The 15,834-nt window shown below is 48.1% G+C and overlaps 1 protein-coding gene across 2 annotated transcripts in view; it reads left to right on the top strand.

The window, feature by feature from the left end:
• Positions 1-14,477, top strand: part of WWP2 (WW domain containing E3 ubiquitin protein ligase 2) — a 78,648-nt gene extending 64,171 nt beyond the window's left edge. Inside the window, exons 16-22 of one of the 2 annotated variants that reach the window (XM_040329551.1) lie at positions 512-645; positions 2,030-2,170; positions 4,412-4,532; positions 7,620-7,724; positions 9,440-9,536; positions 11,877-11,949; positions 14,044-14,477. In XM_040329551.1, coding sequence (XP_040185485.1) covers positions 512-645; positions 2,030-2,170; positions 4,412-4,532; positions 7,620-7,724; positions 9,440-9,536; positions 11,877-11,949; positions 14,044-14,143 — 771 coding nt within the window. In that variant the 3' untranslated portion in view covers positions 14,144-14,477. The remainder of the gene's footprint in view (positions 1-511; positions 646-2,029; positions 2,171-4,411; positions 4,533-7,619; positions 7,725-9,439; positions 9,537-11,876; positions 11,950-14,043) is intronic. The other variant, XM_040329553.1, reaches the window with a different exon arrangement.
• Positions 14,478-15,834: the final 1,357 nt, after the last annotated feature.

Below are 15,834 nucleotides of genomic sequence, written 5' to 3'. Positions count from 1 at the left end.
TATGCCTGTACATTCACATCAGTCCCTACCCTCAGGGAGCTTACAATCTAAAATCCCTAACTCACATTCATATACATACTTGGAAAGACTCTGGGACAGCTCGGCTGAACTCGGAAAGGCTCGGGAACAGAGTATTTCCAAACGGCTCCGATCGGCTCCGGCGCCCCCGCACCTCTGGTACTGCATGCCACTGTGGCTTAAATCCTGCTTCCCCTCTGGAGCAACTGCACTTGCACAGTGTACAGCTTGAGTGCTCAACTTGTGGCACTCCAGCTGTTGAGAAACTACAAGTCCCATGAGGCATTGCAAGGCTGACAGTTACCAGCACGATTCCCAAAGGCAGAGGTATGATGGGACTTGTAGTTCAGCAACAGCTGGAGGGCCCCATGTTGAGCAACTATGGTGTACAATCTGTTTGCCTTTAGTAAATCAACCGCGTTGTGTTTAGGTAAATAACGTGTAGCGTTCCTGAAATTGCAATTTTTTTATTCTGTGCTTCCCTCCTGTATAGGCTCTCTACCACGGCAAGTTCATAGACACCGGATTTACCCTGCCGTTCTACAAGAGGATGCTCAACAAGAAACCGACGCTGCAAGACCTGGAGTCCATTGACCCCGAATTCTACAATTCTGTTATCTGGATCAAGTGAGTGCAGCTAAGTGGTAGATATACTAAAGGCAAACAGACTGTGCACTTTGCAAGAGCAGTTGCACTCATTTTCCCCCCGGAGCTCAGTGAATGTGGTAAAGCTCTGCTGATTTCCATGATCCAATCATGTGCAAGCAAAAAATATGTTTTTTTTTTCCTTGCACCTGATTGGGTATTCTTTACCCAATCAGCTTCACCGCATTACATTTACTAAGGGAAATGAGTGCAACTGTACTTGCAAAGTGTTCAGTCTGTTTGCTTTTACTAAATCAAGTCCATTGATCTTTTTTTTTTATTCTGGTGTTCTTGATAGGTTTGTATTCTTTTTTTTTATCTGCCTTTTTGATGTGTCTGAGCATGAAAATCAGAGCGCCACACCAAGATTTGGAGCCCAAAATGAAGTTCATTTAAAAACGTTCGATGTCGCTACATCCAACACGTTTTGGGGACTGCATCATGGTTAAAACATTCCCTACATCAGGGATATGCAATTAGCGGACCTCCAGCTGTTGCAGAACTACAAGACCCATGAGGCATAGCAAGACTCTGACAGCCACAATTACAACACCCAGAGGCAGAGGCATGATGGAACTTGTAGTTTTGCAACAGCTGGAGGTCCGCTAATTGCATATCCCTGCCCTACATGATGAAATTTTTTTCTTTCTTTTTTAACTAAAAAACTAAAGTTACCCCCAAGCATGTACAACCCCACCCCCCACACACATATGTTTTTGCGCCTGATCTCCCGGACTTTGGAGACACGTTACCCGCTGGCCGTAGGTCCCAAACTTGGCACGCATATAGTCTTCTACAAGTGTGCAAAGTTTGTTGTCAGGGGGACCTACGGCCACGGGAGCGCCGATTTTTCAAAGATGGGCACCCCTTTCATAGACTCTCATATTAAATGTAAGTCTAGGCATAGACACAGTGAGGCATGGACACAGTGAGGCATGCACATGGACAAAATGAGGCAAAGTGAGGCATGGGCACAGTGAGGCATGCAGATGGACACCCTAGGCTTATACTCGAGTCAATAAGCTTTCCCAGTTTTTTTGTGGTAAAATTGGGTGCCTCGGCTTATATTCGGGTCGGCTTATACTCAAGTATATACGGTAGATCAAATACCACCAAAAGAAAGCTCTACTTGTGGGGGGGGGGGGGGGGGGACATCAATTTTATTTGGGTGCGGTGCTGCACGACCGCGCAGTTCTCAGTTAAAGTGCCTTATAGATAAAAATGGAAGGGGGTAAAACCTTCCGGAGCTGAAGCGGGCTAAAGTCAAATCTAGATCATCGCCCAATGCTGTTTTGTGTGGGGAGAGTTGTCTGTGTTGTCCTTGTTTGTCGTATTTCATGGTGTTGTCCCCTCTGTCCCCCTGCAGGGAGAATAATCTGGAGGAGTGTGACCTGGAGCTGTACTTTGTGCAGGACATGGAGATCTTAGGAGAAGTGACCTCCCATATGCTGAAAGAAGACGGGGAAAACATCCGCGTGACGGAGGAGAATAAAGAAGAATTTATCACGTGTGTAGCTTGAAATTACTCTGGCAGTTGCATGTCCATAGGGCTGGGTTCACACATGTCCATAGGGCTGGGTTCACACATGTCCATAGGGCTGGGTTCACACATGTCCATAGGGCTGGGGTCACACATGTCCATAGGGCTGGGTTTACACGTGTCCATAGGGCTGGGTTTACACGTGTCCATAGGGCTGGGGTCACACATGTCCATAGGGCTGGGTTCACACATGTCCATAGGGCTGGGTTCACACATGTCCATAGGGCTGGGTTCACACATGTCCATAGGGCTGGGTTCACACATGTCCATAGGGCTGGGTTCACACATGTCCATAGGGCTGGGTTCACACATGTCCATAGGGCTGGGTTCACACGTGTCCATAGGGCTGGGTTCACACGTGTCTATAGGGCTGGGTTCACACGTGTCCACAGGGCTGGGTTCACACGTGTCCACAGGGCCGGGTTCACACGTGTCCACAGGGCCGGGTTCACACGTGTCCACAGGGCCGGGTTCACACGTGTCCACAGGGCCGGGTTCACACGTGTCCACAGGGCCGGGTTCACACGTGTCCACAGGGCCGGGTTCACACGTGTCCACAGGGCCGGGTTCACACGTGTCCACAGGGCCGGGTTCACACGTGTCCACAGGGCCGGGTTCACACGTGTCCGGTATGAATTGTATGCCCGTTTTCACATTTGTTCAGGTGCATTTTTGATGCGGTTCTGATGCGAATTTGCAAGGCTCGGGACCAGATTTTTCTCACAGGTGCGATATCAGTGCTGACCAATACAAATCCTGCACTGAATCCTGAACACAACTGAACATAGAACCTGGAAACTCAAAGGGGTTGTAAACCCTCAAGGTTTTTCATCTTAAAGAGGAAGTAAACCCTGATGGGTTTTACTTCCTCTTTTGCTTACTGGAAACGTTGCCAATTAAAAGCATAATGGGCTAGTAAGCATTGCATACTAGCCCATTATTTGACACTTACCTGCAAACGAATCCAGCTCTGTCCCCTGTGCAGGCTGCGTCCATCTTCTCGCCCCTCTTACTAAAGGGGGCTGTGGACTCTGGCTCTCTGATTGGTGGGAGCCACGTCATGTCACTCCCATGCATGCACGCCGGGGGCGCCAGTAACGGCAGAGTTTCACTGAAGCAACGGCACGACGTGCCATTGCTTCAGTGCGCATGTACCGATGGCTTCGGCACATGCAGATACAGGGGGGATATTTCCTAAACCATGCAGGTTTAGGAAATATCCACGATAAGCTACAGGTAAGTCTTATTATAGGCTAACCTGTAGCAAAAAGTGGTCTGTAAGGGTTTACAAGCACTTTAGAGCATTCTATGCATTATGGGTACGTCTGGGTAAGTGAGGCACATCAGAAAGTCCTGTGGGGTGAGTCTCTGCACTTGCTGGGTTGCTGCTGTGGTTCATTGGCCTGGTCTCCTGTGGGCGCCGATCATCGGCTGGGAGTATAGGCTGGAACAGGAAGAAGGGCCTGAAACGCACGTGTGACGTCACCGGAAATGTTGTAACGCGTTTCCTGAGTGTGCGCTCTGCCTATTGTAATGACAGGTGCACTCATTTTTTTGAGCTTGAAAAAGTCTCATGTATGTCTGGACACCTATAGGCCCCATTCACACGAGGCGGACCCTGTTCCTACGGAGTCCGCCTGCTCCCGCCAGCTCAGCGGGAGATCTGTCCGCAGATCTCCGCTGAGCCGACGGATGACAAGCTCCTCTCTGCTCACTGAGTGGGGAGGGGCTTGTTGGGCACCGCTGTCTCCTATGGAGCGATCTGATGAAAACGGACAGCATGTCTGTTTTCATCAGATCTTACCCGATCCGATCCGCATGGACGGATGGGGACGTGCCCCCATACGTCTGTTTTTATCGGATCGGGTCGGATGTCAGCGGACATGTTTCCGCTGACATCCGACGCTCCATAGGGATGCACGGAGCGGCCGTTCTGGTCCGCCGTCAAAACTGACAGGTGGACCCGAACGGTCCGTCGTGTGAATGGGGCCTAAGATACTAAGAATTGAAACTGCTCAGAGACTTTGGAAAGTGGAATAGTTGGATGTTCAGTAGCTGTCCAATAATAGTGACATCAGCCAGCGAGACGGTCGCCCAGTCCAGCTAAACCTCGCCTGATTGGACTGCTGTCATTTTGTTATATGCTGGATTCTGGAATATACAAGTGTTGTCCTTAGCGGAGATGTAACTTTCAGTTCTCTATCACAGACTCCTTACAGACTGGAGGTTCACACGTGGGGTGGAGGAGCAGACTAACGCGTTTCTGGACGGCTTCAATGAAGTCGTCCCCCTGGAGTGGCTGCGGTACTTTGATGAGAAGGAACTGGAGGTAGGTTCACTAAATGAGAGTTGTCTGCTTTAGTAAGGCCGTGCACACACTATCACAGTGATGGAGAACCTCGGCACCCCAGATGTTTTGGAACTACATTTCCCATGAAGCTCAACTACATTGCAGAGTGCCAGAGCATCATGGGAAATGTAGTTCCAAAACATCTGGGGTGCCGAGGTTCCCCATCACTGCGACTAGCGTGTCCTCAAAGGAAACCTGTGCAGCCGTTGCTGACCTTTCTCTGAAAATGCTACTTGTCTGGAAGGTCACTGGCTTTAGTACTTTCTGATTTGGAGAAATCGGGAAATTCAGAGTGAAGCGTGTTCCTGGTTTGTTCCCCAGAGTGGGGAGGGAAAAAGTTATTACATTTGTATTTTTATTTTATTTTACATACTTTCACCAGTCAGTGTCCCTGATCTCCGCCTCACCAGTTAGTGTCCCTGATCTCCGCCACACCAGTTAGTGTCCCTGATCACCGCCACACCAGTTATATGATGACAATGTACTACACTGGTGACAGTGGGGTAGATTCAGGTAGCAATTACGCCTGCGTATCCATAGATACGCAGGCGTAATTGCTAAGTAGCGCCTGCGTATCGACTTTCTGTATTCAGAAAGCTCGATACGCCAACTGCAGCCTAAGATATGCCTGGCATAAGGCTCTTATGCCGTTTTATCGTAGGCTGGATTCTTACGCTGGCCGCTAGGTGGCGTTCCCGTAGTGGTCAGCGTAGAGTATGCAAATTGCATACTCACGCCGATTCACAACCGTACGCGCGCCCGGCGTTCGAATTTTACGTTGTTTGCGTTCGTCGGTTTCTGCGTAAGGCTGCTCATGCTATTAGCAGGCGCAGCCAATGTTAAGTATACCCGTCGTTCCCGCGTCGCGATTTTTGAAAATTACGTCGTTTGCGTAAGTGAATCGTGAATGGCGCTGGACGCCATTTACTTTCACGTTGAAGCAAATGACGTCCTTGCAACGTCATTTACCGCAATGCACGTCGGGAAAGTTTCCCGACGGAGCATGCGCACTACGTTTAGCGCGGGAACGCGCCTAATTTAAATGATCCACGCCCCCTACGGGATCATTTAAATTACGCGCGCTTACGCCGGACACTTTTACGGAACGCCCCCGCAAATTACGGAGCTACTGCTTCGTGAATGAAGCGTAGCGCAAGTAATTTACGGAGGTGTAGCGTGAAAACGGAACGCTGCGCCTCCGTAAGAGTGCGCAGCCCTACCTGAATCTACCCCAGTATTTTTATTATTTCTTCATTTTCTAAAAAATTGTGACAAAAAATTACGTCAAAAAACTTGCCATGCCTCTTACTAAATACCCTGGACTGTCTCATTTTTAAAAAGGGGTCACTTGTAACGTCCTGGCATTTTTAGGCCTCAAGAAATTAGATCGGCCATCAGTACATCAGGATTGATCGATTTTCAGATATATATCCCATAGTTTGTGGTCCTAACTTTCTTACAGACAAAATAATAAACACTTATTTGGGGTTATTTTCACCAAAGAAATGTAGCAGAATACATTTTGTCCTAAATTTATGAAGAAAGATTATATTACAGTACAGTAAAACGCTGTTAACGAGCGTTTCGCAATACGAGCATTTTTTCTTTTTTTTTTTAAATCCTGACTCGGTTTGCAAGTGTTGTCTCGCGAACGAACAGGATTCAAACCTCTGCGGTGTGCAGTACCACATTTGGCCAGAGGTGCGGGGGCGCTGGAGCTGATCGGAGCCATTCTGAAATACTCAAACACTTGGAAATACTCAGTTCCTGAGGATTTCTGAGTTCAGCCGAGCTGTTCCTGAGTATTTCCGAGTCTCTCCGCCGCGCCCCCCCCCCCCCACCTCTGGTCACATGCGGTATTGCATGCCATAGAAGTCAATGCAGAACAAATTATTTTCGTTTGCATTGACTTCTATGGGGAAACTCGCTTTGATATGCGAGTGCTTTGGATTACGAGCATTCTCCTGGAACAGATTATGCTCGTAATCTGAGGTTCCACTGTATTTGCAAAATTTTATTTTAAGAGACAAACATAGAAAAAAAAAATATATATATTTTTTTTAAAGTCTTGGGGCTAGATTCAGCATTGAATTACGCCGGCGTATCTATAGATACGCCGTGTAAATTCAAAGCTGCGCCGGCGTATCTTCTTTCTGTATTCAGAACACAAGATACGCCGGAATTAGGCTAAGATCCGACTGGCGTAAGTCTCCTACGCCGTCGTATCTTAGGGTGCATACTTACGCTGGCCGCTAGGTGGCGCTTCCGTCGTTTTCGGCGTAGAATATGCAAATGACCTAGATACGCCGATTCACAAACGTACGTGCGCCCGGCGGAATTTTTTTACGTCGTTTGCGTAAGGCTTTCCCGGCGTAACGTTGCTCCTGCTTCTATGAGGCGCACGCAATGTTAAGTATGGACGTCGTTCCCACGTCAAATTTTTTATTTTTTTACGTCGTTTGCGTAAGTCGTTCGCGAATAGGGCTGGACGTAATTTATGTTCACATCGAAACCAATACGTCCTTGCGGCATACTTTGGAGCAATGCACACTGGGAATATGTACACGGACGGCGCATGCGCCGTTCGTAAAAAACGTCGATCACATCGGGTCACCACCCATTTACATAAAACACTCCCCCCTCATTTGAATTAGGCGCTCTTATGCCGGCCCCATTTACGCTACGCCGTCGTAACTCAGGAGGCAAGTGCTTTGTGAATACAGCACTTGCCTCTCTGATTTACGGCGGCGTAGCGTAAATACGATACGCTACGCCGCCGTAACAATGCGCAGCCCTACCTGAATCTAGCCCATTGTCTTTTTTTTGTTTAGCAAAAAATTTAAAAACCCCAGTGGTGATTTAATGCCACCAAAAATAAAGCTCTGTTTGTGTGAAAAAAAAAAAAAAAATGATAAAAGTTTCATATGGATACAGTGTTGCATGACCGCGCAATTGTTATGCTGAAAGCTGAGAATTGGCCTGGGCAGGAAGGGGGTGAAAGTGCCCGGTATTGAAGTAGTTAAAAAGAAATGTTACTGATATTAAAACCTATTTTTTGTCTTTCAGCTCATGCTGTGTGGTATGCAGGAGATCGACATGAATGACTGGCAGAAGAATACAATCTATCGGCACTACACAAAAAACAGCAAGCAGGTCCAGTGGTTCTGGCAGGTGGGTGAAGAGACTCGGGTGCTTATATCTGTCTAGAACTCTACAGTAAAACCTTGGTTTGTAATTCCCCTAGAGCAGGGATCTCCAAACTTTCTGAACAAGGGGCCAGTTTACAGTCCTTCAGACTTTACAGGGGCCAGATTGTGGAAGTAGAAAATATCCTGGGGTCACTGGGAATAAAGAATGCCCCATCTTTGGTATTAGGGGTAGGAATAGTGCCCCATCATTGGTGTCAGTGGGAGGAATAGTGTCCCATCATTGGTGTCAGTGGGAGGAATAGTGTCCCATCATTGGTGTCAGTGGGAGGAATAGTGCCCCATCGTTGGTGTCAGGGGAAGGAAAAGTGTCCCATCATTGGTGTCAGTGGGAGGAATAGTGTCCCATCATTGGTGTCAGTGGGAGGAATAGTGTCCCATCATTGGTGTCAGTGGGGGGAATAGTGTCCCATCATTGATATCAGTGGGAGGAATAGTGTCCCATCATTGATATCAGTTGGAGGAATAGTGCCCCACCATTGGTGTTAGTGGAAGGAATAGTGTCCCATCATTGGTGTCAGTGGGAGGAATAGTGTCCCATCATTGGTGTCAGTGGGAGGAATAGTGTCCCATCATTGGTGTCAGTGGGAGGAATAGTGTCCCATCATTGGTGTCAGTGGGAGGAATAGTGCCCCATCGTTGGTGTCAGGGGAAGGAAAAGTGTCCCATCATTGGTGTCAGTGGGAGGAATAGTGTCCCATCATTGGTGTCAGTGGGAGGAATAGTGTCCCATCATTGGTGTCAGTGGGAGGAATAGTGTCCCATCATTGATATCAGTGGGAGGAATAGTGTCCCATCATTGATATCAGTTGGAGGAATAGTGCCCCACCATTGGTGTTAGTGGAAGGAATAGTGTCCCATCATTGGTGTCAGTGGGAGGAATAGTGTCCCATCATTGGTGTCAGTGGGAGGAATAGTGTCCCATCATTGGTGTCAGTGGGAGGAATAGTGTCCCATCATTGGTGTCAGTGGGAGGAATAGTGTCCCATCATTGGTGTCAGTGGGAGGAATAGTGTCCCATCATTGGTGTCGGTGGGAGGAATAGTGTCCCATCATTGGTGTCAGTGGGAGGAATAATGCCCCATCATTGGTGTCAGTGGGAGGAATAGTGTCCCATCATTGATATCAGTGGGAGGAATAGTGTCCCATCATTGATATCAGTTGGAGGAATAGTGTCCCATCATTGGTGTCAGTGGGAGGATTAGTGCCCCATCATTGGTGTCAGTGGGAGGAATAGTGTCCCATCATTGGTGTCAGTGGGAGGAATAGTGTCCCATCATTGGTGTCAGTGGAAGGAATAGTGCCCCACCATTGGTGTTAGTGGAAGGAATAGTGTCCCATCATTGGTGTCAGTGGGAGGAATAGTGCCCCATCATTGGTGTCAGTGGGAGGAATAGTGTCCCATCATTGGTGTCAGTGGGAGGAATAGTGCCTCATTGTTTGTGTTAGGGGAAGGAATAGTACCTCATATCAGTGGAAGAAATAGTTTCTCAAGGGCCAGATAAAGGCAAGCAAAGGGCCGCATCTGGCCCCTGTGCCGCAGTTTGGACAAATTGCCCCAGACACTACGAAATCTTCTAGAAAGACTTCCTGGAGGGGTGGAGTTGGTTGAAATGAAACAATGGACTGTAGTTGTACAATGACCATGTCGTGTTCAGACTCATGTGCGTCTCTTTGCAGGTGGTGAAAGAAATTGACAACGAGAAGCGGATCAGATTGCTGCAGTTTGTGACGGGAACTTGCCGCCTCCCAGTGGGCGGATTCACAGAGCTCATAGGTTAGAGGCCATGTTTTTTTTTTCTGTGCCTTTTTATATTTTCTTCAGTGGCCCTTTTGTCCTTTCTGTTTTGCCACATTACAGAGCAGATTTCTTGTGACATCATTAAAAAAAACATCAGCACTTGTGGTGTGTGCCGGTAACGAGGCACTGCTCCCAGCATTCCCTCCTGCTACCTGCCACTCCCAGTATGATGCCACTCCCAGTATGATGCCACTCCCAGTATGATGCCACTCCCAGTATGATGCCACTCCCAATATGATGCCACTCCCAGTATGATGCCACTCCCAATATGATGCCACTCCCAGTATGATGCCACTCCCAGTATGATGCCACTCCCAACTTGATGCCACTTCCAATATGATGCCACTCCCAGTATGATGCCACTCACATGCCTCAAATTCAGTTTAGCTCTCTGTAACTAAATGGGCTTCTGATGTGTCCTCTCTGTTGGCTGGAATAGGCAGGCTGCAGGATTAAATGAGAAGCGAGGGATGCCAAGATAACAAACAGACATACTCACCGAGATGGCTGCAGCATCGATCCGAGCTGCAGCTGTCCCTCCGCTGACTCTTCACTGAGAACTGAGAGATCAAAGACCTCTGATCGCTCAGTTCTCCTCAGATCCACTCTTGAGCACAGAGCAGTCGCTGTCAGTCACCGCTCTGTGCTCAGCCCCTCCGGCACTCACTGGAGCTCTGGGCTGTGGAGCGGGTGGAAGCAGTTGGCTCAGGCTCCCAGCAGCTCGCTAAGAGGCTGAGATAGCTGCGGGTCCGGGATCTGGGTAGATCCCGATATTAAAGGGGTTGTAAACCCTCAAGGTTTTTCATCTTAATGCATTCTATACATTAAGGTGGGAAACCTCCTGTGATGCAGCAGCCCACCCCCCCCCCCCCCCTACCTTTTTTTTAACATAAAAAACAGCTGTACATTCTTGACAATCGTTATCTATATCGGGGATGACAGTTCTACAGCACAGCAGCGAACAGCAGAATACCAGGGCACATCAAGCACAGAGATACATTATCTTTAGATGTCATAAACAAGTAAATGAAAATCCACGAATCCACACGTCCCATGACAGAAATGAATCAACCATGGAGCCAAGTACAATAAGACACAGGGTTAAATGGGGTTACATCCCCCCCAGAGCCCCCCTTTTACTTGGCTGAACCAGGTCTTTCCAGCGACGGGGACAAGCACATCATCTCCAGCTGGTGTCTCAGCTCCCGATTGGATAGATTGATAGTAGCATAGCCATTGGTTCCCACTGCTGTCAATCAAATCCAATGACGTGGGGGGCGGGGCCGAGTCCTGCTGTCTGTGTCAATGGACGTAGCAGAACACAGGGGGGTACGCCCGCATGAGTGCCCCAAGGGAGAGTGGCTCTCCAATGGGGCACTCAAGAAGAGAAGGAGCAAGGAGTGCCACTGAGGGATCCCAGAAGAGGAGAATTGGGGCCACTCTATGCAAAACCAACTGCACAGAGGAGGCAAGTATGACATGTTTCTTTTTTTTAAACAAACCTTTACATATCCTTTAAAGTCTGGATCCTTGCAGAGCCTAGACCGACTGAGTGACGTCATCTGATAGCAGGCTTTATCCCACTGTTGGCTGACTCTGGGTCACAAGAGTGCAGAACTAAGTGCACTTCTGTGACCCACCGGAGGAGTATGACCAAAGGAGCCAGCTGCTTTTCCAGGCATCAGGATGGATCCTGACTGTAAAGTTGAGATCTTTCCAGAGCCTGGACCGGCTGAGTGACATCAATGGACAGCGAGCTTTAGCACACTGTCAGCTAAAAACGGGTCACAGGAGTGCGGAACAAACTGCACTCCTGTGATCCATAGGAGAAGTACAGTGGAACCTCGGATTACGAGCACAATCTGTTCCAGGAGAATGTTTGTAATCCAAAGTACTCGCATATCAAAGCGAGTTTCCCCATAGAAGTCAATGGAAGTGAAAATAATTTGTTCCGCATTGACTTCTATGGCATGCAATACCACATGTGGCCAGAGGTGGGGGGGCGCCGGAAAGCCATAGCCAAAATAGCTTTGACAATACTTCTCCTTTTAGCCAGTGGCAGGCATTGATGTTTAGGGAACAGACAAGCCTAAAGGAATGCTGAGCATGTCTTCCCGCCTGTCTTCCCCCACCCTGTGCATTCATTTCATTAGGAACCACTGGCACTGAATTCTTTTATTTTTTATCACAGCATTTCATTTATCGAAGGATTTTTCTGTGTATAGCAGTGTTCATTTTTATGCATTATCGTATTTTATTTTTACATTGCATTCCTTGCCCACTTCTTCACCCCACGTTTCCGGTTGTGTCTTGCAGGAAGTAATGGACACCAGAAGTTTTGCATTGATAAAGTTGGCAAAGACACTTGGCTGCCAAGGAGTCACACCTGGTAAGACCCGTAGCATAGGGCCCCGGGGCCCAACATGTAGCCCTTTTGTACTTCTGGTGCAACCCTCCAGCATAGTGAAGTGAGACCATTGATTTATAAAGGGGTTGTATTGTCAGTGATCTTTGGTAGTATCGTGTAATATATATCAATTTCTAACAACCTACTGCAGCATATTTCTGACGTACGGCTATAACTGCAGCATGTCAGCAGTCTCTGACCTTCTCTAGTAGTGTGTCAGCAGTCTCTGACCTTCTCTAGTAGTGTGTCAGCAGTCTCTGACTTTCTGTAGTAGTGTGTCAGCTGGTCTCTGACCTTCTCTAGCAGTGTGTGAGCAGTCTCTGACCTTCTCTAGTAGTGTGTCAGCAGGTCTCTGACCTTCTCTAGTAGTGTGTCAGCAGTCTCTGACCTTTTCTAGTAGTGTGTCAGCAGTCTCTGACCTTCTCTAGTAGTGTGTCAGCAGTCTCTGACCTTCTCTAGCAGTGTGTCAGCTGGTCTCTGACCTTCTCTAGCAGTGTGTCAGCAGTCTCTGATCTTCTCTAGTAGTGTGTCAGCTGGTCTCTGACCTTCTCTAGTAGTGTGTCAGCAGTCTCTGACCGTCTCTAGTAGTGTGTCAGCAGTCTCTGACCTTCTCTAGCAGTGTGTCAGCAGTCTCTGACTTTCTGTAGTAGTGTGTCAGCTGGTCTATGACCTTCTCTAGAAGTATGTCAGCAGTCTCTGACCTTCTCTAGCAGTGTGTCAGCAGTCTCTGACCTTCTCTAGTAGTGTGTCAGCAGTCTCTGACCGTCTCTAGTAGTGTGTCAGCAGTCTCTGACCTTCTCTAGCAGTGTGTCAGCAGTCTCTGACTTTCTGTAGTAGTGTGTCAGCTGGTCTATGACCTTCTCTAGAAGTATGTCAGCAGTCTCTGACCTTCTCTAGCAGTGTGTCAGCAGTCTCTGACCTTCTCTAGTAGTGTGTCAGCAGGTCTCTGACCTTCTCTAGTAGTGTGTCAGCAGTCTCTGACCTTCTCTAGTAGTGTGTCAGCAGTCTCTGACCTTCTCTAGTAGTGTGTCAGCAGTCTCTGACCTTCTCTAGCAGTGTGTCAGCAGTCTCTGACCTTCTCTAGTAGTGTGTCAGCAGTCTCTGACCTTCTCTAGCAGTGTGTCAGCAGTCTCTGACCTTCTCTAGTAGTGTGTCAGCAGTCTCTGACTTTCTGTAGTAGTGTGTCAGCTGGTCTCTGACCTTCTCTAGTAGTGTGTCAGCAGTCTCTGACCTTCTCTAGCAGTGTGTCAGCAGGTCTCTGACCTTCTCTAGTAGCATGTCAGCAGGTCTCTGACCTTCTCTAGTAGTGTGTCAGCTGGTCTCTGACCTTCTCTAGCAGTTTGTCAGCAGTCTCTGATCTTCTCTAGTAGTGTATCAGCAGTCTCTGACCTTCTCTAGCAGTGTGTCAGCAGTCTCTGATCTTCTCTAGCAGTGTGCCAGCAGTCTCTGACCTTCTCTAGTAGTGTGTCAGCTGGTCTCTGACCTTCTCTAGCAGTGTGTCAGCAGTCTCTGACCTTCTCTAGCAGTGTGTCAGCAGTCTCTGACCTTCTCTAGTAGTGTGTCAGCAGTCTCTGACCTTCTCTAGTAGTGTGTCAGCAGTCTCTGACCTTCTCTAGCAGTGTGTCAGCAGTCTCTGACCTTCTCTAGTAGTGTGTCAGCAGTCTCTGACCTTCTCTAGCAGTGTGTCAGCAGTCTCTGACCTTCTCTAGCAGTGTGTCAGCAGTCTCTGACAGTCCTCTGTAGAACAGGAAAGGAAGGGTAACCCCTGGAAGTCGCACATCTTACGGTGTCCTACTGTTGTGAATGGAGTGGCAACCTCAGCCTGGTCTCAGACCAGACCAGGCCATGCGCCCAACGCGTTTCACTCAGCCCCCTGGAGCTTAGTCACTTTGCATTAACCACATCCGTTTCCCAATTAACAGCTCCCACGTATGTTATCTCTGCATTTAGCTTTAGCCGGGAAGGTGATTCAACCCATTGGTACCTAAATCTAGAATGGTATTTCATGTCAGACTTGTGTAAAAAGATAAAGTAATAATCTCCAGGGTTTCTTATCATGTCGTTTTCTGCTTTCAGCTTCAACAGACTGGACCTCCCTCCATATAAAAGCTACGAGCAGCTGAAAGAAAAGCTGCTTTTTGCCATTGAGGAGACGGAAGGGTTCGGCCAGGAATAACGTCTGTGAGCTGCAATGGCAGACGAAGGAAGAGAGGCGGATCCTTTCCCCGGCACCAGGTTCCTTATATCACATCACAGGGCCTAAGTGTGGATGCAAAATACGGCTGTTCCATGGTTAGAGGCTGCCGCCGTGAGATTGACACGCCCCCTCAAAGCGTTGTCCACACCCCCCGCGCCTCTATGATACACTCAGTCGGTTGTGTTGGTCCATTGCCATTTGACTTTTATTTTTTATAAGGTGTTTGCTATGCATCTGAAATCTAAAGGGCGACTCCACCCAAATATATATATATATCTCGCCATTGGTGGATTGGAAAAAGAGTTTCATATTTCGGGTCATTCGTTATGATCACAATTCGTAAATTCGAAAATGAGAAAATAAGATATATATATTTTTTTTAAATTATAGCTACCGTATTTATCGGGGTATACAGCGCGCCGGCGTATAACGCGCACCCCAAACCTAGAAAGGTAGTTTAAGGGGGAAAAATAAAAACTTACATTTTTGCCCTGCGTCCATCGGCGGGCCTTGTCTGGCGTCCGTCTGCGGCCTTGCGCGGGGTCCGCCCGGCTTTGGAGGTGTCCGTCTGCGGCTTCCTCGCGGGGTCCGTCCATCCGCACCTTGCCCAGGGTTGCAGCGGTGTTTGTTTCTGCATTTGGCGCCGAGAGGAGCCGGATTTCCTGTGTGTTCAGCTTCTCTCGGCTCCTCTCGCGTGGCTGCGGGCCGAGCCGAGTGCACAGTACACTCGGCTCGCCTCTAGGCTGCGGCGCTTGGCTTCTCTCGGCTCCTCTTGCATGGCTGCGGGCGGAGCCGAGCCTAGCCGAGTGCGCAGTACACTCGTCTCTGTCTATTTCGGTGGCGCCCGGGAACAGCAGTATCGGCGTATATCGCGCACCCACGATTTCCCCCTGATTTTAAGGGGAAAAAATTGCGCTGTATACGCCGATAAATACAGTAACTATTAATAACTATTATAGGTATTGGAATTTTCTTTCAAATTTGTCTGTTAGTGAACGTAAAGCCTCGTACACACGATCGGATTTTCTGCGGACAAAGCGTAGGACTTTTGTTTTCCGAAGGGCGTTGGCCATTAACTTGTCTTGCATTCAACCGGCAAAGACTTGTCGGCCAAAAACCGCGAAACAACTTGTTTTTTCCAGCTCTTTAGCGCCACCCTTTGGGCAACTTCTGCCAATGTTGTGTTATGGTTAGCATTGCTTCTTCTGAGCATGCGTGTTTTGTACTTTGGAGTTTTGTCCGACGTACTTGTGTACACTCGATCGGATAATCCGACAACGCACAATTGTTGGGGGGACAATTTTAAAGCCTGCCGCCCAACGTTTGTTGGCCGGAAAATCCGACAACGATTGTCCGATGGAGCGTACAAACAGCCCGTCATCACACAATTCCCGTCGGATAATCCGATCGTGTGTATGAGGTTTAACGAATACATAACTTCGGATAAATCCGTATTTGTTACGTTCACTAACAGCCAAATTTGAATGGAAATTCCAAAACCTATAATTTAATAGTTCGTTATTATTTCAGATTTTCGAGATTTTGAATTTACGAATTTACAAATTTTCGAATTTGCGAATGTTCAGAAAAATTTGTTAAGCGGGTTTTCGTTAATTCTGATGTTTCCGAATTAACGAATTTGTCGAAATTTGTAAAAAATTAATTCGGAA

Source organism: Rana temporaria, chromosome 11 (genome assembly GCF_905171775.1).
Source record: "Rana temporaria chromosome 11, aRanTem1.1, whole genome shotgun sequence".
NCBI classification, from domain to species: domain Eukaryota; kingdom Metazoa; phylum Chordata; class Amphibia; order Anura; family Ranidae; genus Rana; species Rana temporaria.
The sequence above is the reverse complement of the archived record's forward strand: the minus strand, read 5'-3'. Positions and strand labels throughout refer to the sequence as shown.